The sequence below is a fragment of the Silurus aristotelis genome, assembly GCF_946808225.1.
Source record: "Silurus aristotelis genome assembly, chromosome: 21".
NCBI classification, from domain to species: Eukaryota; Metazoa; Chordata; class Actinopteri; order Siluriformes; family Siluridae; genus Silurus; species Silurus aristotelis.
In genome coordinates this window covers 17,969,900-17,985,509 of record NC_139594.1, presented here as the reverse complement: position 1 = coordinate 17,985,509, position 15,610 = coordinate 17,969,900, and the positions used below count along the sequence as shown (strand labels likewise).

Genomic DNA, 15,610 nt, shown 5'->3' with positions numbered 1-15,610 from the left:
TTTAGGACTGATTTCATATTTAGCATATTTATGCTTTTTATTTAGTTATTACACTCTAAAATAATGTTCAATTATATTTCTAGTGTATGTGATTTTGTTTGAAAAAGTCAAGCCGAGCTGTGGTTTTAATCAACAAAAAATAAAATGGGTATCCATGTCAGCTAATACTCAAGATTTCAGCATCAGTATTAGGCCATGTCTACACTAATACGTTTCCGTTTAAAAACCTATATTTGTATGTTTATTTGTCGTTTCGTCCACACTTTCGAAACGTTCTCCAAACTGGATAAATTTAAGAACGCCGTTTTCACGTCGCAGTGTGTACTGTGAAAACGGAGGCTTTCGAAAAAACTACGGCGTATTTGTAGTCGTCGAAGCAATGTTTCAAAGAGCTGTAAACAGACCGCGGGTGTAAATGATGCAGGTCGAAGCGTCTTATGTTTTGCTCATGCGCAGTACAGGAATGAGAGCGTTTCAGACACTCAGTGTGGAGGAGCAACAATTAATTTAATTGGGAAACAAGTAAAAACGGATGTCTGGATGCAGAGCGTTTTTTTAACGGGAAAAAATAACGCCGTTTTCAAATTGATCTTGATTAGTGTAGATGTAGCCTTAGTATCTGTTAAGAAAAAGACGTGTCATGCCATCTCCTTATATTTGTATTAATTTCAACTATAGAGTCTACTAGGTCCATTAAATCACAAATGATCCACATCTTCTTACAATAATGTAACCATCTAAGACCATTAGCCTTTTGAATCCTTTAAAACCACTGCACAAGAGCCGATGGAAATGCTTTCTTTTTTTCAGCAAGATCTCACTTAATAAAAACACAGGACATGGGAGGTCTGCTGAGAATCGGTGGTATCGTGCATTAGCAAGCTATGGTCTGTGTGTGTGTGAGTGTGTAAAACAGAGGGACAGTGCATATCATAAAACAGTAGAAATGTGAAGGTGGCTCGGAAGAAGGAAAAACGAGAGGGAATGAAGCAACGCTCTGGCGATCCACCTCAGTGAGCAAATTATTGGCTAACTCCCATCTGCTGATGGTCCGTCTCGGCTTCCTCCTCCACGTCTCCATGGTACTGCTCGTACGTGTCGTCATCGATGTCTGGAAGACCCAGGAGCTGGAAAACAACATCATGGTCATTCCAGTGTTCATGCAAAACCAGGTTTTAAGGTGCCTGTCAGAAATTTGGAGACAACAACAAATTGAAAGATTTCAACACTGTTGAAAGATTTATGACCAAACTTTTGATGTCACCCATATGAGGATGGGTTCCCCTTTGAGTCTGGTTCCTCTCAAGGTTTCTTCCTCATATCATCTAAGGGAGTTTTTCCTTGCCACTGTCGCCACGGCTGCTCATCAGGGACAAACGCACACCATTCACCTTCACTGTTGTTTTCTGTAAAGCTGCTTTGAGACAATGTCTGTTGTGAAAAGCGCTATACAAATAAACTTGACTTGACTTGACTTAACAACACTGGACACATGCATGTTCCCTCGTGTTTCTATGCAACAAACTCAGTAATGTAACATTGTGCTGATCGACTTTGACCAAACAAATATCCAGATGTTCCACATTATTTTCATTGAATAATCCCTCCTTAGCATAAAGAACAGCTTTACACACTCTTGGAATTCGAACAATTAGTTTCTCCTAATGTTCAGCTAAAATACTTTGCCGTGCCTCAAAGGTGTTCTTCACTAGTTTAGGATTTCTTTGCGATCCAGTTCATCCCAGAGTAATTCAATACGATTTAGGTGCAGTGAGTGGGCAGGTCATTCCAGATGACTGTATACTTTTGAAATAACGCTTACACAGCTTGGTAGTACACTTCGTTTTATTGTCTTGTTGAATTGCAATGGTGTAATGGTATGGAATGGAAGCCATGTTGGTTCAGGATTTATTTTACTTTTCAGCATAAGTCTCCAACATTCCCTGCTCCAGAACAACCCCAAAAATGTAAGCTTTCACCTCCAGTTTGACTGTGGGGGTGAGGCAGTCTGATCACAGCTTCTCTCCTGTTCCCATCTTTAAGAATTTTTGTTATTTTTGGAATCCACAGAACTTTTTTTCAGTCATTTACTGTCCAATTCTTATGTGTTGTTGCCTTTTTCTGAGTTTGTTGCATGGGAACAAACTTTTAAAGACTAGCTGTATATACAGTATATATATATATACACATATAAAATGCGGTTGCAGGAAGAAGAGGTGGAGAAGGTGGAGGAGTTCAGGTACTTGGGGTCAACAGTGCAAATTAATGGAGAGTGTGTTAGAGAAGTGAAGAAAAGAGTGCAGGCAGGGTGGAGTGGGTGGAGAAGAGTGATAGCAGTGATTTGTGATAGAAGGGTAAGAGTGTTTATAGGACTGTGGTGAGACCTGAGATGTTGTATGGTTTAGAGACAGTGGCATTGAGTAAAAGACAGGAGGTGGAGCTGGAGGTAGCAGAGCTGAATATGTTGAGGTTTTTAACTGGAGTGACGAGGATGGACAAGATTAGAAATTAGTTTATTAGAGGGACAGCGCATGTAGGACGTTTTTTGAGACAAGGTGAGAGATGTGTGATTAAGATGGTTTGGACATGTTCAGAGGAGGGACATGGGGTATATCAGTAGGAGAATGCTGAGGATGGAGCCACCAGGAAGAAGGAAAAAAAGAAGGCCAAGGAGGAGGTTTATGGATGTGTTGAAGGAAGACATGCAGGTAGGTAATTTGAAAGAGGCAGATGTAGAGGACAGGGGGGTATGGAGATGCATGATCCGCTGTGGCGACCCCTAATGGGAGCAGCTGAAAGAAGAAGAAGAATCACCTATATATAATAAATTATATATAAATGATACAATAAAGCAACTGATTACATCACATAACTATATAGGGACCACAATCCCTTTTTAATAATAAAGCGCAAATATAATTTGTAACATTCCGTAGTCTTCATTAAAGTCTTCATGATAGAGAACAAAAAAGAAAAAAAAAACGAGAGTGGTGGAGAAAAGACTGTTTAACATACCTCGGGGACATTCTAAAAGCGCTTAACGTGGCTTAATGCGAATAAGCAGCATTTCTAAAAGACCAAACTTCAGTTAACAGCATTTTTAAAAGAACAAACTCTTATTACTTAATATTCATGTGTTTACTGGGTTTGGTCTTTTAAAAACGCTATAAATAATTAAATAATTAAAGGTACATGTCGTTCATTAATTACAAAACTGTAATATAAAAATTGTTGTGGTGTAAGAGGAGTCAAAAAGTTCAGCATGTCCTGTTATAGATGTTATAGATATGCTAATTAAGTTATAATAATGAAGTTCTGTGCCTACCCCATCTGGCCATGTTCAGGAGACCAGACCTAGAGATCTGAAATCAACTCAGACTGTAAATTTCTTCACAACACCACTGAAAAGTGTTTCTTACACACATCCTAGACTTTATACTCCTCCTATGGCCTTCAGCTTGTTAAGAGAATATTCATGTCCTTTTCTCATCACCCGTCACTGTACACACACAGGAAACCTTTGCGTCACATGTTTCAGAACGTCGCCGAATGTCAGTAATCGCTATTAAAAAAAATGCTCTGGCACTGTCCTCCTTTCACCTTCTCATCCTAAGTTAACGAATAAGCTTCAGCTGACCCCAAAAAACAAGACATGTGCTGTTAAGCTGTTTATGTCACCACTCCTGTACACAGAATTGTCCCAAATATACAAACATGCATTTTGGTGCATTCTCGTTGTTGTTTATAATGCAGGTGCATCACGCATATGATGTTATTTATTGGCAAAGTGCTTATAATGGAACTAAAGGACATTTGGTGCCACCCAGATGAGGATGGGTTTCCTTTGGAGTCTGGTGCCTCTCAAGGTTTCTTTATAAACAAGATTTTAATGATTTGTGTGTGTGTGTGTGTGTGTGTGTGTGTGTGTGTGTGTGTGTGTGTGTGTGTGTATGTAATGAAGAGAACTTACAGGTCTAAAAGATCTGAAGACTTTATCAAGGACCTCCAGCAGAGTTTTGTGTCCACAGGAGGAGATGTAGTCCTGTGCCAGCTGCAGGAACGGCAGGCAGTCCTCGCTCTCGCTCCACACGTGCTACACACAGACGAAACAGACGTCCCATTACTCAGCACATACACACACACACACACACACACACACTGCATTTTCACCACTGATCGTTTTGCCATGCACATAAAGAACTCGATGTTTTCTGTGGAAACATGACGGTGTTTTTATCTTATTAACAGCACACCACATTCTGCAGATGAAAACCCGGTAATCAGTGCTGTCGAGAAAACACACCATATCAGAAATTATTATAAACCACCGACATGTAAATATTATTCCCAGTTTGCCCTGTGAAAAGATAACGAGTTATAAACAGATGTAGATTGCATTCAAAGGCTTGCTCATTAGGGATAAAATTATAATCACTAACATATCACATTTATATTTTATAAGCTATTTGTCACTGGAAATGTTATTTGGGACAATGTCTGTTCTTAAAAGCGATCTACAAAATAAAACTGAATAGAATTCATAGAATAGATCCATGTAGATCTCTAGTTTTTCATTTAGGCCACGCCCACTTTAAATCGGAAGCTACTGACCCAGATACAGATAAAATCACTGTAATACACCTTAATATAAAATATAAATCATGTATGTGAATATTATAATATTGCAAAATTTTGTAGAAACCTCACCATAAGATAAAGTGCTGTTTTGAACATCCCATTACACATTAAGTTCCCATTTGCTCTTATAACAACCTCCACTCTTCTAGAGAGATGTTTTACTAGATTTTGGAGTGTGCTTGTGGAGATTTGTGGAGATTCGTTTAACCACAAGGGTGTTAGTAAAGTCAGGTACTGATGGAGAAGAGGCCAGGAGGCCTGGGGTGGAGTCAGTGTTCACTTTTATTGATCAATTGCGTTGGAGTTCTATAGTAGGAGATCCTCCCATATAAAGCATATCTTCATGGAGCTGGCTTTGTGCACTGGGGCATTGTCATGCTGGAACAGGTTTGTCATGCGATTTGTGTGCCTCCAATTTTGTGGTGAAAGTTTGGAGTAGATCAGATATGGCCCCAAAAAATGTGGAAACTCGACCATCACACCCCTTTGTGGGTCTTCCTTTAAAAGAGTGGCTAAAAAAGTTTGCAACAACCAATTTTGTAGAATAACTCTACATTAGGGATGGTAAGATTCGGCGATTGGCATCTGTGCAGCGGCATAAAAGTTAACGATGTGATGCATCGTATTAAAAAACTGTGAATCGGAAAGTTAGCATTTGTATCGCAATGCATCGTTTTTAACATATATTGTATTTGCATCAGTAAAAAAAGATTTATTTAAATATAATTATAAGTAGATCCGCTATACTTTTATTATATAGAAAGCGAATTAGTGACCATATGTAGATTGATTTCTCCTCGCTGTTTCAGCACCACTGCTGCTACGTGAATATGAAAACATTACGGAGACCGAGGCGTGTCCTGAGAGTCACATAGCATTCAGTAAGAAGGCTACAGGATTCGGTTGGAACTAATCAGAATGTTATTAGACCCACTCATAGTGGTGGAAACACTCTTGATTTAATACGTTGGGATTCGATATAAAAAATAGTCATAATTCCACAGTCTGAAGCTATTTCTAAACATTATTTTATCTCCTTTATAATCTTGCTCAGTCATAGCGTAAGTACCTCCCCACGTTACCGTGTTAAGTGTACATTCACGCCAACTACAGTAGCGAGTTTTAGCAATAAACTTTCAGAGTTATCGACATGAATTTGATCTCCGTCTGACCCCACAGAGCTCCACTGGGCCACTGAATGCCTAGAATCAACTTTTCGTTACACTCTTGTTGATGAAGCTCCCCCTTAAAAACAATAAGGTATAACGATCATATGCGCACCTTAAGACAGACCAACAGAAATTAGAACGTAAATGGCGTCAAACCAAATTGTCGGCATTTCAAATAGCATGGAAGTAGAATCTCCTGAGATCTAGATAAGCTCGATCAGCATATTTCTCTACAATCATAGAAGATAACTAGCATAATCCTAGATTAGTGTTCAGTACTATAGCAAAATGAACAGGGAATAAAAGCACTGCACTCACATGCAAACCATCAGTAGATAGTAATGATTCCAACCAATGATTTCAACTTTTTCAATAATAACATTTCAAATATCAGTCAAAAAATCCTAAAACTATTTCAAAAGTAATCCTGTAGATAGCACTATCCTTATAACAGATAATCAATTACAAAGTTTTACTCCTATTTAAAGGAATGACTTAATTTCATTTATTTCCTCATCACAATCAACTTGTGTTCTTGATCTCTTACCTACAAGATTCTTCAAACAGATAATTCCAGAAGTACTATTATAAACTCTTCCATCAGCACTGGTTATGTACCTAAATCCTTCAAACTGCAATAATCAACCCCCTAATTAAGAAACTCAACCTTTACCCTGTCAGGTGTCCAACTACAGGCCAATATCAAATCTCCATGATTCTAGAAAAGGTTGTAGCACAGCAGTTCTGCTCACATCTACTGAGGAATAACCTTTTTAAGTATCAGTCGGGATTTCATCATAGCACAGAGACGGCGCTGGTGAAGGTGGTAAACAACCTGCTATTGACCTCTGATCAGGGTTTTGTCTCTTTACTTGTTTTACTCGACCTTAGTGCAGCTTTTGACACCATTGATCATAACATCCTCCTTGCTAGACTAGAAAATGCTGTTAAAATAAAGAGAACAGTTTCTGAGGTAAAGGAGCAGATCTGGAGGGATGATGGATATCGAGTGTTCAGTGAACTGGGATATTTATATGCTGTCGTCCCCTCACTCTCACACGTTCACTCAGCTTTGTATCTTATCCTAGAGATCGGTCTATTTCGGTCGATTTAAACATGCTCCTAAGATACCAGTGACCACTGTTCCTGCCCCTCTCCTCTCTTTGGATGAGGTTCTCTTCGAGGTTCTCTTCGATTGGAAGCCACTCTGTGCAGCCGGGTATGATGTCCATGAAATTAAAGAGTAACACAGGAGCTTTGCGGATGGATTTGGACTGTAGTTAATGTCAACAGTCTGCTATATTGACTCAGGACTACAGTTTGCATCCGTGATTGCACCATCACTGCCCAACTCAACATCATGAAGATGCATATCCCTACTCTGTAAGCTGTAGCATTACAATTCCAGGTCATAAGTGCTAAAAAGCTACCTTTTGTAGGAGAAAAAATGAAACCCTGACCCTGAACAAAAGAAAACCCCTAGTGGTTTAGTGTGGTATGGCAGGAGAATAGCTTCATATATCCAAATTGTATTTAAATATACAGTATGTCTACATAGCATCTTGCATGCTTACAGATGTAGATAAATATCCCTTGCTTTATGGATGAATAATATCAGCACCTGCAGAGCTCTTGTACCTGTCATGTTTCTTATCTTGACCCCTGAGGCTTACTCCTTACTCTAGCACTGAATAATTCATACTATTTATTGCAATATACTTTTAGATAAAAACCTCAATCATAAACCGAGTTTAAGGGGTTACCATACAGAGACTTATTCTTATATTTATTGTTTAACTTTTGTTCTGATGTCCTAAGCATATTAGAGCAATATAAGTAATAGGTTTCATCTGGCTCGGAAAATGGACAAAGTCACAACTCACAGCAGCCAACTGCAGAGATAAAACCTCTATTTCGTGCCAGCTCAGCTATCCAGACTATATTTTTATGCACTCTCTCTCTTACAGTGCCTCTTGTTGGCGAAGCAGGAAAAGAGCGCTGAGTAAAGCAAAAGAAAAGCCAAAACACTCCTTTCTGGAGCCGCTCACTGATATCACATGGCTCGATGCCTCAGCATTGGCATTAATTTAATTGTGTGAGCAGCCTGCCAGCATTCACAGATCAAGTGCTGTCATTTACAGTATACAGCTATGAATGGATAATGCTGATTTTGTTTATACCAGGAATATCAAATCGGTTTATTCAGGAGGCCGTAGTTAATCTTCTACAACCACAGCAGTGGCGGTAGTGCAGCTGCAAACCACGAGTGTATACATCGTTCTAAATTGTATGTATATATTTTCCCTTGTAACTTTCATTTCATTCCATCTTCTCCCGCTTATCCGTAATTCGGGTCGCGGGGGCAGCAGTCTAAGCAGATTCCCCAGACACTTCTCTGTGTCCAGGGATCGGGCTGTCAAGGCCCCCGCCTTCGACTGCTGCCCAATCCTCTCAGCACCGGTCCCTTACGGTCCCTCCTGCAGGTGGTGAGCCCACGGGAAGTCCCTTGTAACTTGACAAGCTCTAAATTTCAATGTATTACATCAAGAATGAGAAAAAATGGACTGTATAACCTCCAAGAAATCGACGGTTCCTATATCTTCTCTATAGCTTTTAGACAAGCCTAGAGAGTGTTATAATCAGAGAAAGAAACTAAATGTAAGCTTGAATATCAGGTACCAGATTTAACTTTATAAACTCCCAGGACCTGCTGATGGGCACGCACCTGAATTTCTAACTTCATAACTATAGATATGTCCCACTTTAGATAGTTACTGAAACTACTGAAATCATTGCTCTTTAGGGGTTAAACCCTACTGCAGGGTAGTAGCTCAGTGGTTAACGCCCTGGGTTACTGATAAGACGGTTGTGGGTTCAAGCCCTGGTATTGCCAAGTTGACACTCTTGGGCCCTTGAGCAAGAACTTAAATCTCTGTGCACGAGGGGCGCTGTAACATGGTTGACCCTGCACTCTGGCAAGAGCTTCCTAACCATATGGATATTTCACTGTAATCTAAAGTACATGTGAGAAGCATAAAGCACCTGACCTCTTGTACTATAAAGCCGTAATGATGTAATAAGTGTAGGATAGGGTTTAGCATTGTCTTGCTGAAAAATTGTCCTGGTTCCCTGCAAAAGACATCATCTGGATGGAAGCATTTTTTTGCTCTAAAAACTTTATATGCTTTTCAGAATTGATGGTACGCAATCCAGATGTACAGATGGCCTATTCCATAGGAGGTAATGTACTCCTGTACTATTAGAGATGGTCCCTCTCCTCTTTAGTCTGAAGAACATAGCATACATGGTTTTCCAAAAAGAATTTTAAATTCGATTCATCTGACCACAGATGAATCGATGAAACAGTTAAGTGTGTTTTAGCCAAGAGAAAATGCCAGCATTTGGATCATGTTCACATGTGGCTTCTTCTTTGCATGATAGAGCTTAAACGTGCATTTGTGGATGGCAAGGTGAACTGTTCACAAACAATGATTTCTGAAGATGTTTCCATGTAGTGATTTCCATTACAGAATCATGACTGTTTCTAATGAAGTGCTACCTGAGAGCCTGATGATCACGGGCATCCAATATTGATTTTTGTCCTCGTCCTTTTGCACACAGACATTTATCCAGCTTATTTTGAAACTGTTGCACAGTTTGTAGACGCAGTTTTTCACCGATTGGTGAACCTCTGCCTATGGTTATTTCTAAGAGACTCTGACTCGCTATGATACAATATTTATACCCAATCATATTAATGACCTGTCGCCAATTAACCTTATTAGTTGCTTAATGTTCCTCAATCTCTCTCTTTTTACAAATATTTATTTATATACTCTATAATATTATTTTTCAGCCTTTTGCTGTAGATTTTAAATAAAAAATGTAAACTGAAAAGTGTACATTTTCTCAGTTTTAACATTTTGTATGTTTTATATGCAACATTGTGAATAAAATATTCGGTTTATGAGATTTTCAAATCATTGCATTCTGGTTTTATTTACATTTTACACAGCGTCCCAAATGTTTTTGGAATTGGGGTTGTAAATTAACCCTGAATAATATAATTGAAATATATACATATTACTGCCCCAATTCAGGGTTAAACATGTTTATGACAGTCTTGTTCCTGCATAAATATATATTATAAGTATACTGTATAGTGTTATGTATCCTGCAGTCTATCTTTAGTGTGCCCTCCTGATAGAACCTATAAAGGGTCCATGTAACCAGAGGCACAAAAATAGGGTATGCAGTATAACGAGAGCACCACACATAAGAGGCACATAAAAGGCCGTTGCATGTAGTGTACTTATTCTTGTATTTACCCCTCTTTTTGTGAAGGGAAGGAGGGAGCCAACTGTGATCTTGCATACCCCTCATCAAACGTGAAGCTGGGCCCTCTGTATGTAGAGTGTTGTTAAATAAAACATCTGTAAAAAAAAAAAATACGTACCAAAGACAACCTGAGGAATCCTTTCTCTGAGTCTAAAGAAGCATCATGAAGTTCTTGATGCAGCTCTTAATACTGAATCCTAACTCCAGCAGCACCACTGGAGAAATCTTTAGTGACCAGTCATTAGACATGATATTGAATAGGAGGACTAAAAAAATCATTATCTCTGAGTTACTGTCATGGTTGAGGTATTGATACATCATCTAAGGAGGGCAATTATGTTGTGGGAGTGTGAGATAGAAAGATCTCAGACCTAGCCTTCGCTTTACACCTTATAATTGTGTATTTTTAATTACGGTGTTCTTATTTCAAACAAAGGGTCACCAGAAAATATTTGAATACCAAGCAAGGACCAATGTGCATTAATGTATTTTTGATCTCCTAGACTGTTGACCAGCTGGCTCTGGCATCTGGAATCCATGGCAAAGGCAGGTGAAGTTGCTGATGGTTGATGTTGGTGGTTTGGGTTCTCTGGTCTTGTCTCAGGTCCTGCTGATCAGGATGAGTAAGTGGACACTGCAGATGAGGACGATTATTTATGGATGTCCGTGCAGCATTATATTGATTAAAGGGTTGTGGAGTGTTTATGCACTATGGTGTTTATGCGGTGCTGTCGCTATACCACACCACGGTCTCAAGAGAACATCATACAAAACTGTTTTCTGGAAGGAAGGAAGGAAGGAAGGAAGGAAGGAAGGAAGGAAGGAAGAAGAAGTACATCTCTATAACCAAGACAAAAAATGGTTCAGATGTATGGTAATCTAAAACCTGATGCTTATACTTATGGTAATGTGCTATTCTGTTCGAGCAACCAAGTGGAAGGCAAACCAACACCTGATACTGAGAGGCGCCTGGCACAGGGGATAACATCACGAAAACAGGAGAAGGGAGAAAGGGAGAAGGCAAGAGAGCACTTCATGCTTATAATCAACTATTCATGCGGCCATGACAAGGCCAGAGAGGGAACATTAGACCTTTGAAACCTCGTGCTGACACAATGCCGTCATCCAGTCTGCAAATGGCGGTGCTGATGGAGCTTCATTACCTGCGCGAGCTTATTTGAATAGTCGGGCTTCAGGGTTCAAATCGCGGCGCCACCCAATTCATGTTATTATTATTATTATTATTATCATCATTATTATTATTTCATTTTCTGTAGATTAAGCCCAAACACGCCCATGCAGAATCATTGACAGGCCTACACACATCATTGAAGCCCCCCTCCCCTTACACACACACGCACACACACAAAAACACACACGCCTGGTTCTTCTCGTACTTACAAAAGTGTCGGTACCTCCTGTCATGTTGTCAGGGCAGAGCACGTAAAACGAAATGCCAGGTTCGGCGTAGAAGTCCATCCTGCGCTCGTCCACCTCCTCGGCGAATATCAGCTCGAACGGGTTCCCCGAGCACCATTTCTCCGCCGCGTCCACCAGCTGCTTGAACTCCATCCCTCTGCCGCAGCGCAGCGCAACGGCGCACCTGCGCAGCTCAGCGCGTCCCAGCCTCCGAAACACCCCCCCGTGTATAACCGCACAGACCTCAGCGCTCTGAGCCGCCCTAAATCATCCGCATGCTGGGGCTTTAATATTAGTACTGTTATTATTAATGTTGTTATTATTATTTTGGAGGAGGGGAGCGTGTGTGATGGCGAGCTCGACCTCGACGCTAGCACCGTCGCATCTTGGCCGGGCCCTGCATCCGTTCACGTCCCGCGAGCGCGCGTTTCTCGAGTGAGACGAACGAGCCTGAATGCGTCTGCCCACGGAGACGCGCGCGCTCCCGCCCCTGCACCGGCGCGGTGTGACGTTAAGGTGAACGCGCGCTACCGACACAAAGGGCCAAAGAGAACGGATGATCCTTTATTGCCTGACCATGCTACAATACATAGCAAATACACACTCCTGGGAAAATAAAAATAAAATATTTGGTTTTAACAGTGAATATTGTCCCAAAGCAGCTGCACAGAGATAAAGAGGATATAAAGTTAGTATGTACAACATCAATTCCAACATTGCAAACACAAACACATTTCCAAAAACAATTTGATTTAAAATAATAAAAAAAAGTGCCTATGGAATGGGCAGCTTACACATCTGGATAAGTATCATCAATTCAGAAAGGCAGGTTTTAGAGCTAAAAATGCTTCCATCCAGATGTTTTTTTTCAGGGAAGGCCTTGCATATTTGAACAAGACAATGCTAAACCACTGCATCTATGGCATAAGCATGACTTCGTAGTCAAGGGTCCGGGTGCTGAACAGGCCCGCCTGCAGTATAGACCGTTCACCAATTGAAAACATTTGCCCAACTTCATTTGATGAAGTGAAAAATACAACAAAGGACACCCAGAACTGTTAAGCAGCTACTAGATACTAGAATCTTGTATCAGACACATATGGTTCAACATTTCTCTCCCAAAACATCTGCAACTTGTCTCATCAGTTCAAGATGTATACAGACTGTTGTTAGGAAGCATGATGCTACACAGTGGTAACATGTCCCAACTTTTATTTTTTTTGAGATGTGTTGCAGCCATCAAATTAAAAATGACTTTTTTCCCCTTAAAATAGTACATTTCTTCAGTTTCAACTTTTGTATTGATCATTTCTGTGATCATTTGAAAACATTTGGTGCATCATGAAATAAAAAATACAACAATGGACACCCAGAACTGTTGAGAAGCTTGAATTCTGTATTAGACACATATAGGATAACATTCCTCTTCTAAAACATTAGCAACTGGGCTCCTCAGTTTCCAATTGTACAAACCCGATTCCAAAAAAGTTGGGACACTGTACAAATTGTGAATAAAAACAGAATGCAATGATGTGGAAGATTCAATTTTCAATATTTTATTCAGAATACGACATAGATGACATATCAAATGTTTAAACTGAGAAAATGTGTCATTTTAAGGGAAAAATAAGTTGATTTTAAATTTCATGGCAGCAACACATCTCAAAAAAGTTGGGACAAGGCCATGTTTACCACTGTGTGGCGTCCACTCTTCTTTTTATAACAGTCTGCAAACATCTGGGGAATGAGGAGACAAGTTGCTCAAGTTTAGGAATAGGAATGTTGTCCCATTCTTGTCTAATACAGGCTTCTAGTTCTAGTCTTAGGTCTTCTTTGTCGCATCTTCCGCTTTATGATGCACCAAATGTTTTCTAAGGGTGAAAGGTCTGAACTGCAGGCTGGCCATTTCAGTACCCGGATCCTTCTTCTACACAGCCATGATGTTGTAATTGATGCAGTATGTGGTCTGGCATTGTCATGTTGGAAAATTCAAGGTCTTCCCTGGAAGAGACGACGTCTGGATGGGAGCATATGTTGTTCTAGAACTTGGATAGATGGTGCCTTTCCAGATGTGTAAGCTGCCCATGCCACACTCACTCTTGCAACCCCATACCATCAGAGATGCAGGCTTCTGAACTGAGCGCTAATAGCAACTTGGGTTGTCCTTATCCTCTTTAGTCCGGATGACATGGCGTCCCAGTTTTCCACAAAGAACTTTATATTTTGATTCGTCTGACCACAGAACAGTTTTCCACTTTGCCACAGTCCATTTTAAATGAGCCTTGGCCCAGAGAAAACGCCTGTGCTTCTGGATCATGTTTAGATATGGCTTCGTTTTTTGACCTATAGAGTTTTAGCCAGCAACGGTGGATTGTGTTCACCGTCAATGTTTTCTGGAAGTATTCCTGAGCCCATGTTGTGATTACAGTAGCATTCCTGTATGTGATGCAGTGCCGTCTAAGGGCCCGAAGTTTACGGGCATACAGTATGGTTTTCTGGCCTTGACCCAACTTTTTTGGAATGTGTAGCTCTCATGAAATCCAAAATGAGCCAATATTTGGCATGACATTTCAAAATGTCTCACTTTTAACATTTAATATGTTTCTATATTCTATTGTGAATAAAAAGTTTATGAGATTTGTAAATTATTGCATTCCTTTTTTATTCACAATTTGTACAGTGTCCCAACTTTTTGGAATCGGGTTTATATATATTGGCAGAAAAGTGACGCTCCGTAGTGGTAAAAATGGCCCTGTCCCAACTTTTTTGAGACATGTTGCTGCCATTTAATTCAAAATGATCTTATTTTTCCTTAAAATGGTATACATACAGTTTATACATTTATAAAACTGTATATTAGTTTGTATGCATGTACATAATTTGGATTTAAGGGATTTGCATATTTCTGTTTTTATTTACATTTTTACACAAAATTTTTGGAGAATTGTAATGCCTATAAGGTATATGCCATGTCTATATTAAGGCATGAAACCCTGGATCAAAAGGTTATGAGTTTAAATATAGGAGTGTACAGTCCTTGGGCTTTCATTGCACTTAACAATAAATCAGTATTAGGAAAGATCTGAGTAAGAGCTCACTCTGCTTTGTCAAAGACTGGTTCCATGTATGAGCTTGTTATCAGGCCCGTCATGGGCTGCAGCACTATATTTGGTGATCACCATATAAAGTATTATATAAAGTGCATCTTTTTTTGATGTGGTTCTTCTCCAAACTGTTAACATAAAGCTGGAGGTGCACAATTCTATTGCCCGTCTTTGCATGCGGTATAATAACATTTTGCGAAAACCAAACCTGTTCCAGCATGACACTGGCCCTGTGCACAAACAGAGCTCCATATAGATATGTTTTACATGCTTTAGAGAGGAAGGTGTTGGGTGGCCTGCTAGAGAGCTCTGATTTCATTTGGTAGACACACACTACATCTCACCCCTACCCCTATGGATACACACACTACATCTCTTCCATACCCCTAACGACACACACATTACATCTCATCCCGACTCCTATAGATACAAACACTAAATCTCATCGCGACTCTTATCCACACACACACACACACACACACACACACACACACACACACACACACACACACACACACACACACACACGCACCATCTCATCCCTACCCTTATCAATAATAATAATAATGGTAGCAAGGAGATCTTCTCATTACCATTATTGATACACACACTACATCTTTAAGAATAAGGGAGATGTGCAGACCTGCAGTAACTACAGGGGAAAGAGGAACTACGTTGGAGAGAAGGGGAATGAAAGTCAGTAGGAGTAAGACAGAGTACATGTGTGTGAATGAGAGGGAGGGCAGCGGAGTGGTGTGGTTGCAGGGAGAAGAGGTGGAGAAGGTGGAGGAGTTCAGGTACCTGGGGTCAACAGTGCAAGGTAATGAAGAGTGTGTTAGAGAAGTGAAGAAAAGAGTGCAGGCAGGGTGGAGTGGGTGGAGAAGAGTGATAGCAGGAGTGATTTGTGATAGAAGGGTATCTGTGAGAGTGAAAGGGAAAGTT

General features: G+C 40.1%; 1 protein-coding gene across 1 annotated transcript; it reads right to left on the bottom strand.

Annotated features, from left to right (window-relative positions):
* mturn (maturin, neural progenitor differentiation regulator homolog (Xenopus)) lies at positions 1 to 12,055 on the bottom strand. Its single transcript, XM_083523860.1, has 3 exons — positions 11,547 to 12,055; positions 3,971 to 4,093; positions 1 to 1,127 (listed from the first exon to the last, which is right to left on the bottom strand). The coding sequence occupies exons 1-3, from the start codon at positions 11,715 to 11,717 to the stop codon at positions 1,023 to 1,025; spliced, it is 399 nt and encodes a 132-aa protein (XP_083379986.1). The 5' UTR covers positions 11,718 to 12,055; the 3' UTR covers positions 1 to 1,022.
* Between the last annotated feature and the right edge of the window lie 3,555 nt (positions 12,056 to 15,610).

Coding starts and splice junctions, on each gene's coding strand:
- mturn (XM_083523860.1), bottom strand. CDS start 11,717: ATGGAGTTCAAGCAGCTGGTGGACGCGGCGGAGAAATGGTGCTCGGGG. Junction 4,094..11,546: donor CAGGAGGTACCGACACTTTT/GTAAGTACGAGA, acceptor GTCTGTGTGTAG/CACGTGTGGAGCGAGAGCGA. Junction 1,128..3,970: donor TCTTCAGATCTTTTAGACCT/GTAAGTTCTCTT, acceptor GTTGTTTTCCAG/CTCCTGGGTCTTCCAGACAT.